Raw genomic sequence first — 15,804 nt, forward strand, 5'->3', positions numbered from 1 at the left:
ATTGTCATTAGTTTCTCGAGTACCTAACTACCACGGTTACTTGTCCGGTTCTATAATAATCGTATTTGTACTAGTCAATGTCTTCTCTATTGCATAACGACAACGTGTAACCCAAACGAAGATTCGTTTCACGCCCCTAACCCTAATTCTAATGTAAACCCTACAAATATATATGTCGGAGATGGAAGGACAACGGGATTTCCCGTCTGGAATGTTGGGAAAAACCACAATACCCTAGTCCAGACTTTTATTATAGCTACACTTAAGTAATAAAAATAAGAAATAGTTCTAATGTTCCAACCTGGCTTTATGACGATGGGTTCGGACTAGAAGTGACATAGCGGGTTACTAGACGTAGCCACGATCACGGGAGGGACGTGTACCTGACAGAGGTATGAAATGATTATATGAATCTCCTTAAAAACAAAGATTGACCCGAGAAGTGGGAACAGGAATATATAAGGGCAGTTTCATTTGGATTATGGGTTAGTTAATTAATCGTTGGACGAATTGCTGATTGAGTTATCCGAATCGTGTATTACGTTGGTACTCGTCATCCTGTGGACCGCGGATTCGTTATCGAACCTGAATTCGCTGTCACCACCCTATTGCCATTACTCATAGCCTCTTGTAGTGTCCACATTCGCACTGATAAGTATTAGCTACATCCGCGACGGTAAAGTAAGTAAAGGTTCATCGAATGCCTCAAAATGCCAACCTGACTCCGACATATATATAAGTGACGATCTTTGATATCTTGTTAAGAAAACAAAAACGAATCTATTATGAAGCTTAATACGAATGCAAGAATTCTGAGTTATAATAAAAATATATAATTTTCACTTTTAATCAAATAGCTAATAACAATAGAGCTATTTGTAATACTACACTTTACTAATATTGGATCACAATTTGTATGGTAATCATTATTATTATATTGTTAATACATCGCTCATTTGCTCTAATGATTACATAACCTAAACTTTGGAGTTTTTTAACCCATCATTGCTTCCTACTCTAAAAATCATGTAAATAAAAGTCAATTTCTTACCACGACGAATGTCATAAGTGGTTTTGGAAAATATTTGAGCTTGATGAGATACCTTAATTAGGTTCTAAATTCCAATTTAAAAATACAATCATTCTTCAAATTGTCAAATTTATTTCCTTATAGTGTGACACTTTCAACAATGAACAAAGAAGCAACGTTAAACGACATATAAAAACACTTCCGTCAAATTCGTATTAAAATATCAATACAGAAGCAAACAAACCGATATTCGCAAACCGAGCCAAAACTCTGTAGGCACAATTCAAAACTCTAGAAGCCTGAAACAGTTTCAAATTACTTCAATGTCGCACACCAATACAACATAACCTAATCCAAATATAACTCAAACTTAATCCAAACCAACCAAATTTTTACTCACAACCAGAGAGCCCATAATCTAGATAAAAATTTCCCATGGCTTCAAAGTTACGCTTTTTAAAGTCGTTCCAATTTAACTTAATCTAACCTAACCTAAGGGAAATTAAATAAAATCCATTTTTCCAGTACAAATTCAAAGTCTTCCGAATCGAATATTTAGACAAATACGTTCTAATTACTTCTAATCATTGCAAAAATCTGCAAATGAAAAATTATTCGTGTTTAACCTAACGTAACGTACTTTAAGTAAAATGAAATGAAATTCACCTTCACAGTACAATATAAAATTCTTCTAAATCAAATGTGCAGCAAAGTACCTTGTGTATATGTCGTGTGTGTGTATGTGTGTGTGTGCGTGCGCACGCGCGTGTATAACAATATACAGAGTGGTTGGTAACTGGTGGTACAAGCGGAAAGGGGGTGATTCTACGCGAAAAAAGAAGTCGAAAATATAGAATAAAAATTTTTCGTTTCAGGCTTTGTTTTCGAGAAAATCGCCTTTGAATTTTCGCTCGGTACGCGTGCACTTTATCATGTCTCGTTATAACGGATCTCACTGTAGATTTTAAAAAAAATTAAAAAAAAAATTTTTATTCTATATTATCGACTTCTTTTTTCGCGTAGAACCACCCCCTTTCCGGAAAAATTTTATTTCATATTTTTTCTTTATTTGTACATACAAAATTACCTTCTGCTGATCTTTTACTGATACCTAGCCGATAATTAATCAAATGCAAGCATACTTGGTAAATTTTCGGTTTCCTTGAAAACTAAACCTTTTTACTTTTTCATAAGGAATCATCTCACGCCCGGTAGTATATATATTCAGCCACACCCAGTATAAGAGTATACTTATAATTACAATGTTCTTCATCAGATATTGTTGTCACGAATCCGAGTAACGACTGAACTGGAAATAACTACGTACATATTAAACATTGTAGATGTTCCATGATCTAATCTTTACGAACGTTCGTACGGACACGCCATGAAGAAAATCTTTTGACGTAAAAAAGTTTACAAACAGATTGCTCGATGTTCATTTGCATCAAACGAGGACGAACGAATGCCCCTGCTCTCGTTTTACCTTCTTATCCCTTTGGTTTAAACGCACCTTTACTTACGATCCGCTCATAAGCAAGCGGGTGACTCGTGGTTACGCTCGCTCGCATCTTCGGAAAGCGTGGAGACGAGGAGCTAGCGAATGGGTTAGTATTAAGAGTAATATAACCGTGCACACGCTTTTCCATATCGAGACCGACATTATGTAACGCGATTGTCTTGAATCACGTCGTTAGAGTGCTATCAAACCGCGTCACAGGAATTCATGGCAAACCGCCTTCCAAGAATGATTCTTTGTTTGTGAAGCTTCGAAACAATTATACATATATTTATATATATTATACAAGGTGGTTGGTAACTGGTGGTACAAGCGGAAAGGGGGTGATTCTACGCGAAAAAAGAAGTCGAAAATATAGAATAAAAATTTTTCGTTTCAGGCTTTGTTTTCGAGAAAATCGCCTTTGAATTTTCGCTCGGTACGCGTGCACTTTATCATGTCTCGTTATAACGGATCTCACTGTAGATTTTAAAAAAAATTAAAAAAAAAATTTTTATTCTATATTATCGACTTCTTTTTTCGCGTAGAATCACCCCCTTTCCGCTTGTACCACCAGTTACCAACCACCTTGTATAATATATATAAATATATGTATAATTGTTTCGAAGCTTCACAAACAAAGAATCATTCTTGGAAGGCGGTTTGCCATGAATTCCTGTGACGCGGTTTGATAGCACTCTAACGACGTGATTCAAGACAATCGCGTTACATAATGTCGGTCTCGATATGGAAAAGCGTGTGCACGGTTATATTACTCTTAATACTAACCCATTCGCTAGCTCCTCGTCTCCACGCTTTCCGAAGATGCGAGCGAGCGTAACCACGAGTCACCCGCTTGCTTATGAGCGGATCGTAAGTAAAGGTGCGTTTAAACCAAAGGGATAAGAAGGTAAAACGAGAGCAGGGGCATTCGTTCGTCCTCGTTTGATGCAAATGAACATCGAGCAATCTGTTTGTAAACTTTTTTACGTCAAAAGATTTTCTTCATGGCGTGTCCGTACGAACGTTCGTAAAGATTAGATCATGGAACATCTACAATGTTTAATATGTACGTAGTTATTTCCAGTTCAGTCGTTACTCGGATTCGTGACAACAATATCTGATGAAGAACATTGTAATTATAAGTATACTCTTATACTGGGTGTGGCTGAATATATATACTACCGGGCGTGAGATGATTCCTTATGAAAAAGTAAAAAGGTTTAGTTTTCAAGGAAACCGAAAATTTACCAAGTATGCTTGCATTTGATTAATTATCGGCTAGGTATCAGTAAAAGATCAGCAGAAGGTAATTTTGTATGTACAAATAAAGAAAAAATATGAAATAAAATTTTTCCGTTAAAAGTTTCATATTTACATACACAACAACAGTTTGAACATGTTAAGTTCAAAATTGGCCCATATATGATAACTTATTTTTTTCATAATAAAGCGTCTTGTGACGCTTTGTATGTTATTCTCCATTTTCGACTTATTTTCATACGTAGAATAACTTCCTGCCGATTATTTATTCCTGTCCAGGCCAAAATGAGCTACTTTCAGTTCAAGTATACTTCATAGATTTTCATACTCAAATTTCTCGAAAAGTAAGCTCTGTACGAAAAATATATAAGTATTCTTTTCTTACTTTTTCATAAGGAATTATACTAGAATGTTCGACGAACAATCACCAAACGACGAAACATTCGCTTGTCTGGTCTAAACGCACCTTAATAAGCCGATTTCACTATAGAGTCCGCGTGAAAGTCAGGACGTCCGGTCCTTCGTGACAAGCGCAAGAAAATCCTACTCGCGTTTGCAAGCTGTTATTATTGTTGTTATTATTGCATTGTGTCGTGTCGAGTCGACTTAGTGTAATAATTTATCGCGTTCATGGTATTTTTCTTCGGTACATTACGAACGTTGCACTTACGGTAGCTTTGCGGTATTTAATGTTACTCAAGTGTTTGACGCATTATTCTGATATTAAAATGGTAACCAAATATACATAGTGGCAAATTATTTCACTTTTACAGAACCCTTATCACGTTTTATGTATAGAAGGTGAAATCGTTCAGGTACAACTCCTAAATAAATCTAATAGATTCTAAATAGTGTTATTTTACATTAATTATGCTGACTACTGATTGATTTTAACACATGTTCTAAAATTAAATATATACAACACATATTTGTATATATTAATAAGATAAATAGAGTACACTTTTGCTTTTAGTCAATTATGCATCAAATCCTTCATGAATTCTAATGATGCATCGTTTTCAGCATATAACTCAATCTATCAACTGAATGCGATTATTGCTTCTATGAATGCTTAATTTCTTGAAATTAGATTACTGGAATCAATTGATTAATTGATACTACTTTTTCACTTTGTTTCATTTACATTTGCTGTAAAACATTATAATTTTATCCAAATGCTCTGAGCTCTCACAAATTATTTTAAATATTCCATTTTTTAAATATTAATTATTAAATATTTTTTATATTTATTACCAACTTATAAAAAACTTGTAATTGCTAATAATATTATTAGCAATTTTTAATAATTGAGATATGAATTTTTTGACCAATCTAATGAGATATTCAATTACGAATTCTAAATTATCTATAAAAATCAACAGATCTAATTCCACAATTTACAAAGTTATACTAATCTAAACATTCCTGGATATCAAGGCTTAAACCAATCATATTCTATAATCTATCCATAATTTTATAATCTTATAGGATTATGAAAGAAGCATAGATTTCCAAAACAAAAATTATTTGTCAAGACAGAAACAAGATTTTGTAACAAACGTGTCTATATGTAAGGCATTTTTGTGGGATATTTTTGTCTAGGAGCTAATAAAAGAAGACTGTTTATATTTAATGTTAACTATAAAACGAGGAATTAATGATTGCAATTTTATAAATGTCGCCTTTTTAAATGAAATTTTATACATGTAGTTTCATACACGACACTTCAAAATATCGTATATGTAATTTCTACAGTTCGAAAATTCTTGGTACGGAGCTGCTATAATTTCTTCACTTATAGTTTCTTTCAAAATAAATCAGGCATTGAAAAATTGTCGAGTTGGAACAAAGAATGTTTTATGTTACTCTTGCCAAATATAAATTTGTTTAAAATAGCGCACGTGAATATTTCGATTATTCGTGATTAGACTGCGGATTTTTATGCATTTATGAGAAATTTCGAAGTACCAAATACACAGTAATAACAAGAATATACAAAATATACAAAATACCTGAAATATACTATGCTTTAAAATATTTACTAGATAAAACAATTTTCTATTTATATATTTAATTATGTTTATAAGATCATGAATTTGCATAAATATTCACGATCTATTCATTCATTTAATGATTATCCATCAAATCTTCTTAATACTAAATATACATAATTTATAGTAAATATTTCTTTTTGTGATAGTTCACAGTAAACCAAAACTTAATGATCGCTCTAATAATTAATTATCGTACCAAACTCAAACTACAAAAACACACAAAGAACATCTATTCATATGCACCATCCATCCGTTCCATATACATATATATACATATACCTAACAGTATATGTTTGTAAAATGTTTGTAAAATTTACTCGATGCTCTTTTCAATATCCTGTACGATACACATTTTAGACCAAAAAGTATAAATGTTACTATAATTGAAATAGCTGAAATTCGAAGAAGTATTAATTATTTCATAAAGTTTGACGAACATTTGACGACCACAGTGCAACACAATTTGCGAATATTCAACAACCGCATGATTCCTCTTATATCTACAACTGTAATTCTACATGTACGATCTCACTGTCTGCATTATAGGTGCACCCACGTCGCCGTCATCCTGACCTGCCCGAGAAATCCTCATGAAAGACTGGGAACTCAGTACTCAGAATAGCATCGGTATTGTAGCCATTTCTTTTTTTATTTTCCCCCCTTCTTTTTAAATAGCTCGCCATTGATCGCGGTTATTACTTTATTTTACGTTTTGTTACTCCTATTGCTGTAACTTTTTTTTCTTCCTATCTTTTTTCTCTTTTCTCTTTTTTAATTAAAATAGTGGTGATGGTAAATGAAAAGTGTTGTCGACACACTAGATAAGGATTGACGTTTTTATTTTAGTAATTTGCTGACAGAAATAGCCTTAATTTATATAATTTTTCCTTTATTTATTCAAGTTTGATAGTTTTAATTAATCTTTCTATTCGGGCTTCTTTCTTTTTTGAGTTGGTATAGTACTATGCTTTAATGTGTCAAATATTTGACTGTACTCGTAGCTTATTGCGTAAGACATTTTCGCGATACACGTGGCGGACGGTGAATTTCTTCTAGGAGGCTGGATGAATTTCTAAATGCAATTCGCACGAGGTAGGTCATCAAACTCATCTATATGGTTTTTCTGTCACGTATTCTTTGAAAGCACGTGTCACGTGTTTGATTTTTATAAATGGAAGTGTTTGAAACGTAAAACTAGTAAATGGATAGTAATAATTTGATGTAACTAAAAACTTAACACATTTAGACAATTTCGTAGAATTCATATATTCTTAAGTATTATAAATCAAATTTTTCTAATCGAGAAAGCAGTCGTGTTATTGATTCAATTCGAATCCATAACTTGATTTAACTTAATTTTAAATATTGTTATGTTTAATATCTTAGTAGAAGTAGCTTAATCAGACAGTTAATGTGAATATAGAAAATTAGAATGAAATACGAGGAAGTTGGTATTCAATTTTTACATAATAAATATTTCTATACGTGATATCTTTCTTTAAGCATATATACAAATCAAAGATAACGTGCAAGCAAATATTTGCAAATAAAAGACATATAATTCTTTTTGTGAAATTTTGAGTGATGTGATCATATAATATTGTAGCACTAATTTCAAGTATCATAAATTCTAGTTTTGTTAATTGTAACTCTCGCTAAATTTTCTTTTTGTTTGTATAAAATTTCCACAAATATGCGCTTATGAAATTTGGCTAAGAATCACTTCTTTTAATACGATCGTTAGCTCACACCTATTGAATACATATTGATGTTAATAAAATTGATAATTGTGTGTGACTGTTTATAGCACACACACACACACACGCGCGCGCGCGCGCGCGCACGCACACTTGCAATATCCTGTAGCGTCTATATACATTTTCAAATTTGTTTCAAATCATACGAACATAATCATCGAGTCTCGTTGCAGTGCTAATGAAATTTCAAAATGTTTCCACATAAGACACAGAATGTACTCATAAAAAATTTCTACAAACAGTCGAATACTTCCGTGACCAACTGTACTTCCTCTATGATCATAGAATCTATGCATCGTATAATGAATTATTTCGTGTAAAGTTACGTTTGGCAATCTAAAGATAAGTCAACTCTACCTTCTCAAACTCTCTTAAATTCCACAACCATAAATAAGGGACTAACTCCGAACGATTTTCTTAACTTTTTGGGACATTGAGGGATGAAAAGTGTCCAACTCCTTAGTGCTTATATTTATAAGCATAGGAGATGTTTTTAATTTCATTTCAAAATATTAAGATAACTCCAAGCACAACGATTCACAATATATCTCTCGATTTCGTTCTGTCACAGATATGACTAACACACGTTTAATAGACGCATAGGAAGAAGCATGTATTGATCTAGTCACTACGTGGTCAAAACTTATCCAGAGCATTCGTAGTTTTAAATAAAATTTCTGTGCAATCAGAGTCCTTCTTTTGCCTTAAGATTCTGTACCTTAAAAAGTTAAAGTCGGGTATCCGCTGAAAAAACTAAACTAGGCTATACTATGCTATGATATGTTTAAAAATATTTGCTTCAATACGTAATATAGGAAACCGTTTCCGCCCAAAACTAAGCTAATTGTAAGCTGTGCTGTACAAGAATGAAATAGATGAATACGAAACAGATAAAACATTGTTGGTGGAAATTATGGAACCGTAAACTTCGTGTTTTTATAAACCCAAATATTTTTTAACTCGACACATCACAGCTTAGTTTTGCGGTGGATCTCTAGCTTTATTGCCTTCTTTTACCCCAACTTTCTTTCGTTCTTTAACCAACCAAATCAATCACTCGAAAATATATCGACACTCTGTATATCTATTCAACAAAACCTCAAACCTGCCGTGCTTTCCCAGAATCTCTCTCTCTCTTTCTCTCTCTCTCTCTCTCTCTCTCTCCTCTCCTCTCTCTCCTTCCTCCAGAGCGAGACTGGCCGCAACCGCGAATTACTTCGCAATTTCCCGAAATTGCGCAATCCGTGCAGGCTAATGGCCACCAGGTTGTTGCTGGTCGTTCTGGCATGGGTGGGGAGGCGTTGGCAATGGTGGGGAAAATAGTGAATAGAGAAGAGGGGTTAACGTTGGACGATAGAGTTGAAGGGATGGACTACGGCGGAGGCCACGGGGGAGGCGACCATTAATTAAGCAAAATCATAAACCCGGCCAACCGAGAGAACCGTGGTTGCATTGAAAAATATAAACGATCCGGCAGGCCCGTTACTTTCACGAACAAGATCCGCGCACCGGTGTTTAGCTATCGGTTGGCTGGTGCAGCCGAACACAACTGCGGTACGCGATGCAGTTTGCGTCGGAGAGGGATTTTATCATTGGCACCGTTGCCGCGCCGATTGCGGTTTTAGCTCTTTCTACGTGTGTATCGGACATATCAAAGTTGCAAATTGAGAGAATTACAGGGAGTAACGAAAGTATTTGCATGGTATTCTGCTCTTCCTCTTAATCACTTGGCGTACGATATATCTGAAATTAGTTCGTCATTGTATACTTTGGAACAATGTTATACTAAACTGAGAATACTTATGCAACTTCATATTTTTTGGAACATAATTAAAAGAATGGAATCTCGGTGGAGAATGCTGTAATTTATTAAATATTATAACGAGTACTATACATTGTATATTTCATATATTTTGTAGATTTGTGCACGTTCAAATTTTGCATAAGCGCGTACAAATGCACAGTTTATTTACTATGAACAAACAAAGAAAGATTAAACATATATTTGTCAAAGAAGAAGTGTCGCTATTTCACATCCTATCAACTTCTGCTCGATTGACTAACACATTCCAAACTTTTTATATAAAATTCATTGTATATATACATGGATTTTGTTTTGCTTTTATTTTCTTTTTTTTTATTTTTCTATTTTTATTCTCAGTTTTTGCGTGTTTATAAATAGTAGATGGGGTTATTTTTCGGACGATAGAGATTGAATGGCGGTTCCGTCGAGCGCGCTTTATCCTATTATACTCTCGTGTTTTGTTGGTTTTCTTTCTTTTTTTTTTTTTTTTTGTTTTCCCTCGATTGGTTTTGTTCACGGTATTTAGGTATCGGTTTAACGAGATCGGTTTTGAGTTTCGGTCGATCGGTCGACGCGTTGAACATCACGTTATTAATGAAATTGCATTGTCCGGTACGAGAAGGCGATGACAGTTTGTAGATTTATTAAATAGCGTTTGTTGGAGTATTTAGATGATCGCGTGTGTACGATTGTTTGTTGTCTATGCTATGATAAATGCATAAGGCAATCGCATAAGAAAGCAAGTGTTAAGACGACCTCTTCCACATAATTTAGCTAATATTATTAATGAAATTTTGCAAGTCACAAGTTATAAATCATTAGTATTAACAAATTCTTTTGTACGATATAAGGACAATAAGTTTATATACAGGTTATCCTATGTAACTAGGACTAACTACAGTTCTGAAATACGGTGAAACATAAAAAATAAATTTTAAGATAAAATTAAACAGTTTCGAATAATACGTGATCTGGCGTATATATTTCTGGAAGTGATGGTATTTTTTAAATTGTAAGATCATCTCTATTTTTTAAATAAACATAAATTTTTTTGCGTAAATCGATGCGTTTTTTATTCTCTGTATTAAAGTATAAGGAAATTTGAATCTGAAATACAAGTTTAAAATACAATTCAATTTAAATTTCATCAGATTGAGTGTATGATAGAGAAGGGAAATATGAATATAAAAGAACTGCGTCTTTCTTTGTCTTTCATACGATAAGTTGTGTAAAATTAAAGTCGATATACCTTTAAGCTAATCAATTTTCGATCTAAATACCTTATAATACTTTCCTATAGAGAACGCAAAGATCTGTGGATCAAAGTATTAAAAAATGTATAAATAAATGTATAAACAAATATAAAAATGAGTAAATTTGAAAAAATAGAGATGGTTTTTAAATATTAGAAACGTCCATACACCATTCGAAACAATTTAATCTTGCCAAATGAAATTATTTTCTTCTCTTATCTACCATTTTAGGGCTATAGCTTGCCTCAAATAGGATATTCCGTATAAGAAGATACGAAGGTCACAAGAAAACAATATGATAAGTACATTTCTGTTGATCTGATTTTAGTATCACTTCACGATTAAAGTCCAGAAATGTAATTTTTAAAATTATCTGATAAATTGGCGAAATTTTATGGACCGCAAAAGTGTAATTATTGATAAAAATTAGAATAGTTTTTTATTTCTCCGATTATTTTCATCTGTCAATTCTTATCAAAACTAAGTTTTTGTCTTTAGAGCAATTAGAAATAGAGTCTTTATAGCACTCTTCCATTGTAGATGATTTTCATATTATTCAAACAGTTAACAAAATAATAAAAACATTAATAAAATACAAAGAAGAAAATAATACACATAGATTAAGATAACTGACAAAAAATTGAATTTCGGTTATAAATGCTATAACACAGTGCTTCATTATGCATTATCAGAAAGTGGAACACGTTGCACCACTTATTAATCGTTATACCTTTCTTATCGATTCTATGTCTCTTAGATGTGCTGGAACGATGAAGAAGAAGAATGGGGCTCAGAAATGATTAATTGCGCTCATTAGTTGCCGAGATTTATTGTTTTGTGGCATTTGAAACATTAAAACGCATATTGAAACATTCTAATTGCACAAAAATTCTTATTTAATGATTGATTTCATTCTAAATACTCGTATTGCCTACGCAAGTAGGTTATTGAATCTAAAGACATATTACTCTATTCATTTGTTAACAACTGCTTATTAATAAAATATGATAGTACCTTTTCAATTAATTCTTTATTAGATCTATATACATACATACACGGAATCACGGAAGTATTCGACCACTTGTAGATATCTTCATATATTATATTATATATATATATTATATTTGTTAAACATTTTGAAATCTCATCAGCACTGTTTTGAATTTTTCATTAGCTCGACTATCATGATCATATTGTTAAAATTTGAAACAAATCTGAAAATACCTATATGAAGAAAATACAAGATATTTAAAGGATATAGAGCGTCTCAGTAACTTTGTTGCGAAAAGATATTCTTTTTGTAATGATATAAGGAATGAATTGTTTGGTACAAAGGGACACGTATCATAATGTGACATATTCTTTTTCATGATCATATTTTTAAACATTTAGATGTTTCCATAATTTTTTTAAATTAAATTTTATGTTTCTTTATATGCCAGCCCATGCGGTTTTCTTATTTCTTTTACAAAATTATTAAAGTATTTGTGTCTAAATATGTTTAATTTTAATTTTGTAAAACTTTATATATGAAAACAAGGAAAGACGCGAGAGCCGTAATCTGGCGCTTACGTTCTTCTTGTCTTTCATACAAGACAAGACAAGAAATGAAAAAATTTGTGTGAAATTAAAATTTAAATATTTTAAATTAAACATATCTACACAGAAGTACTTTAATGCTTTTGTCTATGGAATAAGAAGAACGTATTGACGTACATGTAATGAAGCAGAGTTTATAATAAAGTGAAACATAAGAGACAAGATTTTTCGTGTAGTTTTGATATAGGCGATTTAGTACGCAAAAGCAACGAGTACCAAGCGTAACCGTGCTGTCAATTTCCTCTTCGGCCGTAGTCGTTTTTTAACAGACAGAGCGAGCACCGGTAATTATCGAGCAAGCTAATTGCCTGAACTATTTCTTGCGATAACTTCATCGACAGGGATCCGATCGGACCCAATTACGAATCCCTCAATGTATTACCGGTGTGTATCTTGTGCCGATTCCCCGTGACACGTATACCTGAAAGAAACAGTAAAAGGAGGAAAGGGGAAAAGCGAGGTAGAAAGAAAAAAAGAGAGGAAAAGAAATTGAAAGTAAAAATTACCGGTCTCACTGGCTAAACATAGTGACCGCTGCGGTTAGTTTGAGAAAAATTGGCCGATATATTCTCGACTACTGGTGGCTGGGGTACGTGGTCTGAAAAGCCAGCGTTAAAATAGTCGACGGATCATGTAAACTGAAAGGTGGATAATTTGTTCGACGAAAATGTTGAGCAGAGGACTGTGGTGATGCGTATATTGGTTGTTAATATTTATGTATTGCTTGTGTGTTGCATTTTTTCGTTTTGTCGATGTCTGGCAAAGAATATTATTAAGATATTTATGCATTGTTCGGATACTAAGATATTAGAATATTTACATCTTGACATGTTATTTTAAATTTGATTGATTTTTAAATAATTCGTTTATTGTCGGACACATTTTAAATTTATTTCACAGTAGTAATCACGTTCTTTTTCTATCCAATCGCATATTTTTCTTGAAGAAAACACTTTCAGGTGAACTTTTCAGAATAATGAAAATCAAAAAACAAATTTTAAAAATTAATTAAAAGTAATTAAAATTAATGAGCGATTAAAGTTGGTACTAATTTGTAAATTTTAATTAAGAAATTTTATATTTTACACGATGAAACCCGTCAATGATATTTATCGTGTAAGATATAGAATTCAGATAAAAATCTGATATCTTGGAATGAAACCACCTAAATTAAATGTATCCAACATTGACGTGTTATCTACGACTCGACGATACCAACTGAGAATTAAAATTCTTATTAATATTAGCTTCGCGTGACTTCAGTTTCACAAGTTACAGAATAGCGAACCAATCGCACACAGTGTTCCTGTTACAACTGATAAAACGCAAGAAACACAAGGAACAGTTTCCGTTCGATCGCCGAAAGATCGAAAAAGAAACGACGCGCATAGGAGTCTAATTACGCACGTAGTAGACAAATTTACCAATCGTAGAAATAATCGTGCGTGTACATTGAAACCGGACATGGTGCTCGTATCGAGAATACGTATATTAGCCGGTGTACTACGCAGCGGAGAGGCAGGCTGAGGTGTATCGAGGTCGACCGGTTCTCTAACAGCCGTCAGCCGTTAAGGGACATTGCGACACACGCGCAAACCATGGTTCTCCATCGTTTTCTCTCTTTCTCTCTTTTCTCTCGCCTTTTGCGCCATGCGAGCCAGAGAACTCCGAGAACTGCGAATAAATTGTTATTAACTCGACAGTGCCACTTGCCCTTTTGCCTCTTGTGAGACCTCAACGATTTGAAGAACTTTTTAGATAAAGTTAACAACGAAGCTAAGAACTAACTAGACCAGATTCGAATCCTCTATAAGTATTTCATAATAAAGAAGAGATAACTAACTAATATTAGGATATTTACTTGTATGTCAGCTGATTTTTTGAATATGTGAGCGTAGTAAAGGATACTGGGGTCTTTATGCGATTTTTTAGTTATGTGCCTTTTCTTTTCCTCTCTCTCTCTCTCTCTCTCTCTTTCTCTCTCTCTTCTCCTCTCTCTGTTGACGGCTGCTGCGTCTAAGCATTCTGATTGTGAAAATTGCAAAGAAATTGTTATTCGTCCGATAGTGCCACTTCCTTGTCCTTTCGCCTAGTACACGATCTCAACGATTTGAGAGAATTCAAGGTTGAATAACCTTTTAGATAAAATTATTTATAATTTTAATTATATTTATTATTATTATTTACTATATATTATAGTAATTTTGGATAAAATTAATTAATTAATGGACTCAAATACCAACCAAGCTAGATTCGAACCGTTTGTGAGAATCTCGCGAGAAAGAGACGATAAGTAACTAACTAATATCAATGAAGAAGAATTTAAAGAAGTAATACTCGACGCCTATAAAGCGAACTAAAACGGAATATTAACAAACGGAATAAAACAGCTAAAATTGCAAAAAACATCTTGGATCTTAATTAACGTTTGAAGAAGTCAAAGGTATAGTTGTTAAGAGAAACAGTATTTTGATATCTTCACTGTTTCAATACTACGACAATATTTTGAATTTTACAAAGAGAGCGAAGATATACTCATTTAGATCCAGAATCAAATAAAAGGATAGTTTTGCTAACATGGGATTAATCGAAGATATAATGAATTCTAAACCGGTTTTATTAGCGCCGTCGTAAAATATGGAAGATGAAATTCACTTTTAAAAATTAATATACAGTAAAAAGATTGGCATCTGATAATATCAAATATCATAGAGCAGTTTTGTTATTTAAAGGTTTCATCATTCTCAGCTCGTTTAATTGTCAAGCTGTTGATAAAATAAAAAAAATTCTTTCGAATGGATTGAGAGTTGCAGTTGATAGAGATATCATAGTCTCTTGTAATTTTAATAACAATGCCTAAAGTCAATTAACACTTCGACGAATCGTGCGTTTAATTTTGATATAATTAATATGATTTTAATTGCAACAATTTAATTTCACATATCATACATCTGTTGATTACGAAAAAAGATAATAAAGTACTGCTTCCGATTTATCATTAATTGGCATATTTCAGCAAAATTTGTGTATTGTTAATAAAAATCGATAAATTAGATTCGAATCCACTACAAGTATTTAGAAAACAGAAGCGGTATATCCAAGAAGACTCGAATCTAAACACAACAGATTTGAACCTTGCACGAGTACTTTAGTAAATCAAGAAAGGATTCCCAAGGGGAATCAAACGCTGCCCGAATAGGTTCGAAACTTTACCATCACCTTACTAGAAATTGGCTTAAAATCATTTTTCTCCTCTATCGCTTTTAAATCGTTGCAATTGCGAACGTTCAACTAAAATTTCCAGGAATCCCGTTTATCGTCTATAATTCTACAGAATTTAGCTTTTGTTAGAAGAATTCAATAAAACGGCAATGCCTTCTATTTCTCATCTTCTTGTTGTTTTATGTTTATATTAAAAAAATTATGTTTATATTAAAGAATAATGTCGGAAATAATAGACTCAAGCCTTCCGGATAAAATAATACACACATAATTGTCAGATATTTTATGATTCTGCGATGACTGAAACAAGATTTCTAATTTATT

At 32.8% G+C, this 15,804-nt stretch overlaps 1 protein-coding gene across 11 annotated transcripts in view; it reads left to right on the forward strand.

Annotated features, from left to right (window-relative positions):
* The window catches only part of LOC100741755 (protein scalloped), a 345,993-nt gene that overhangs the window by 130,235 nt on the left and 199,954 nt on the right, over window positions 1-15,804 (forward strand). For 8 of the 11 annotated variants that reach the window (XM_024370314.2, XM_033322929.1, XM_003492431.4 and 5 more), the window contains one exon: window positions 6,392-6,472. The exons of 1 other annotated variant lie outside the window; for it this stretch is intronic. In XM_024370314.2, the coding sequence (XP_024226082.1) occupies window positions 6,436-6,472 (37 nt within the window). In that variant the 5' untranslated portion in view covers window positions 6,392-6,435. Of the gene's footprint in view, window positions 1-6,391; window positions 6,473-6,846; window positions 6,938-15,804 lie in introns of those variants that run through there. 2 more of the 11 variants (XM_024370318.2, XM_033322931.1) reach the window with 2 other exon arrangements.

The sequence above is a fragment of the Bombus impatiens genome, unplaced genomic scaffold (genome assembly GCF_000188095.3).
Source record: "Bombus impatiens unplaced genomic scaffold, BIMP_2.2 scf_0733, whole genome shotgun sequence".
Lineage (NCBI taxonomy): Eukaryota > Metazoa > Arthropoda > Insecta > Hymenoptera > Apidae > Bombus > Bombus impatiens.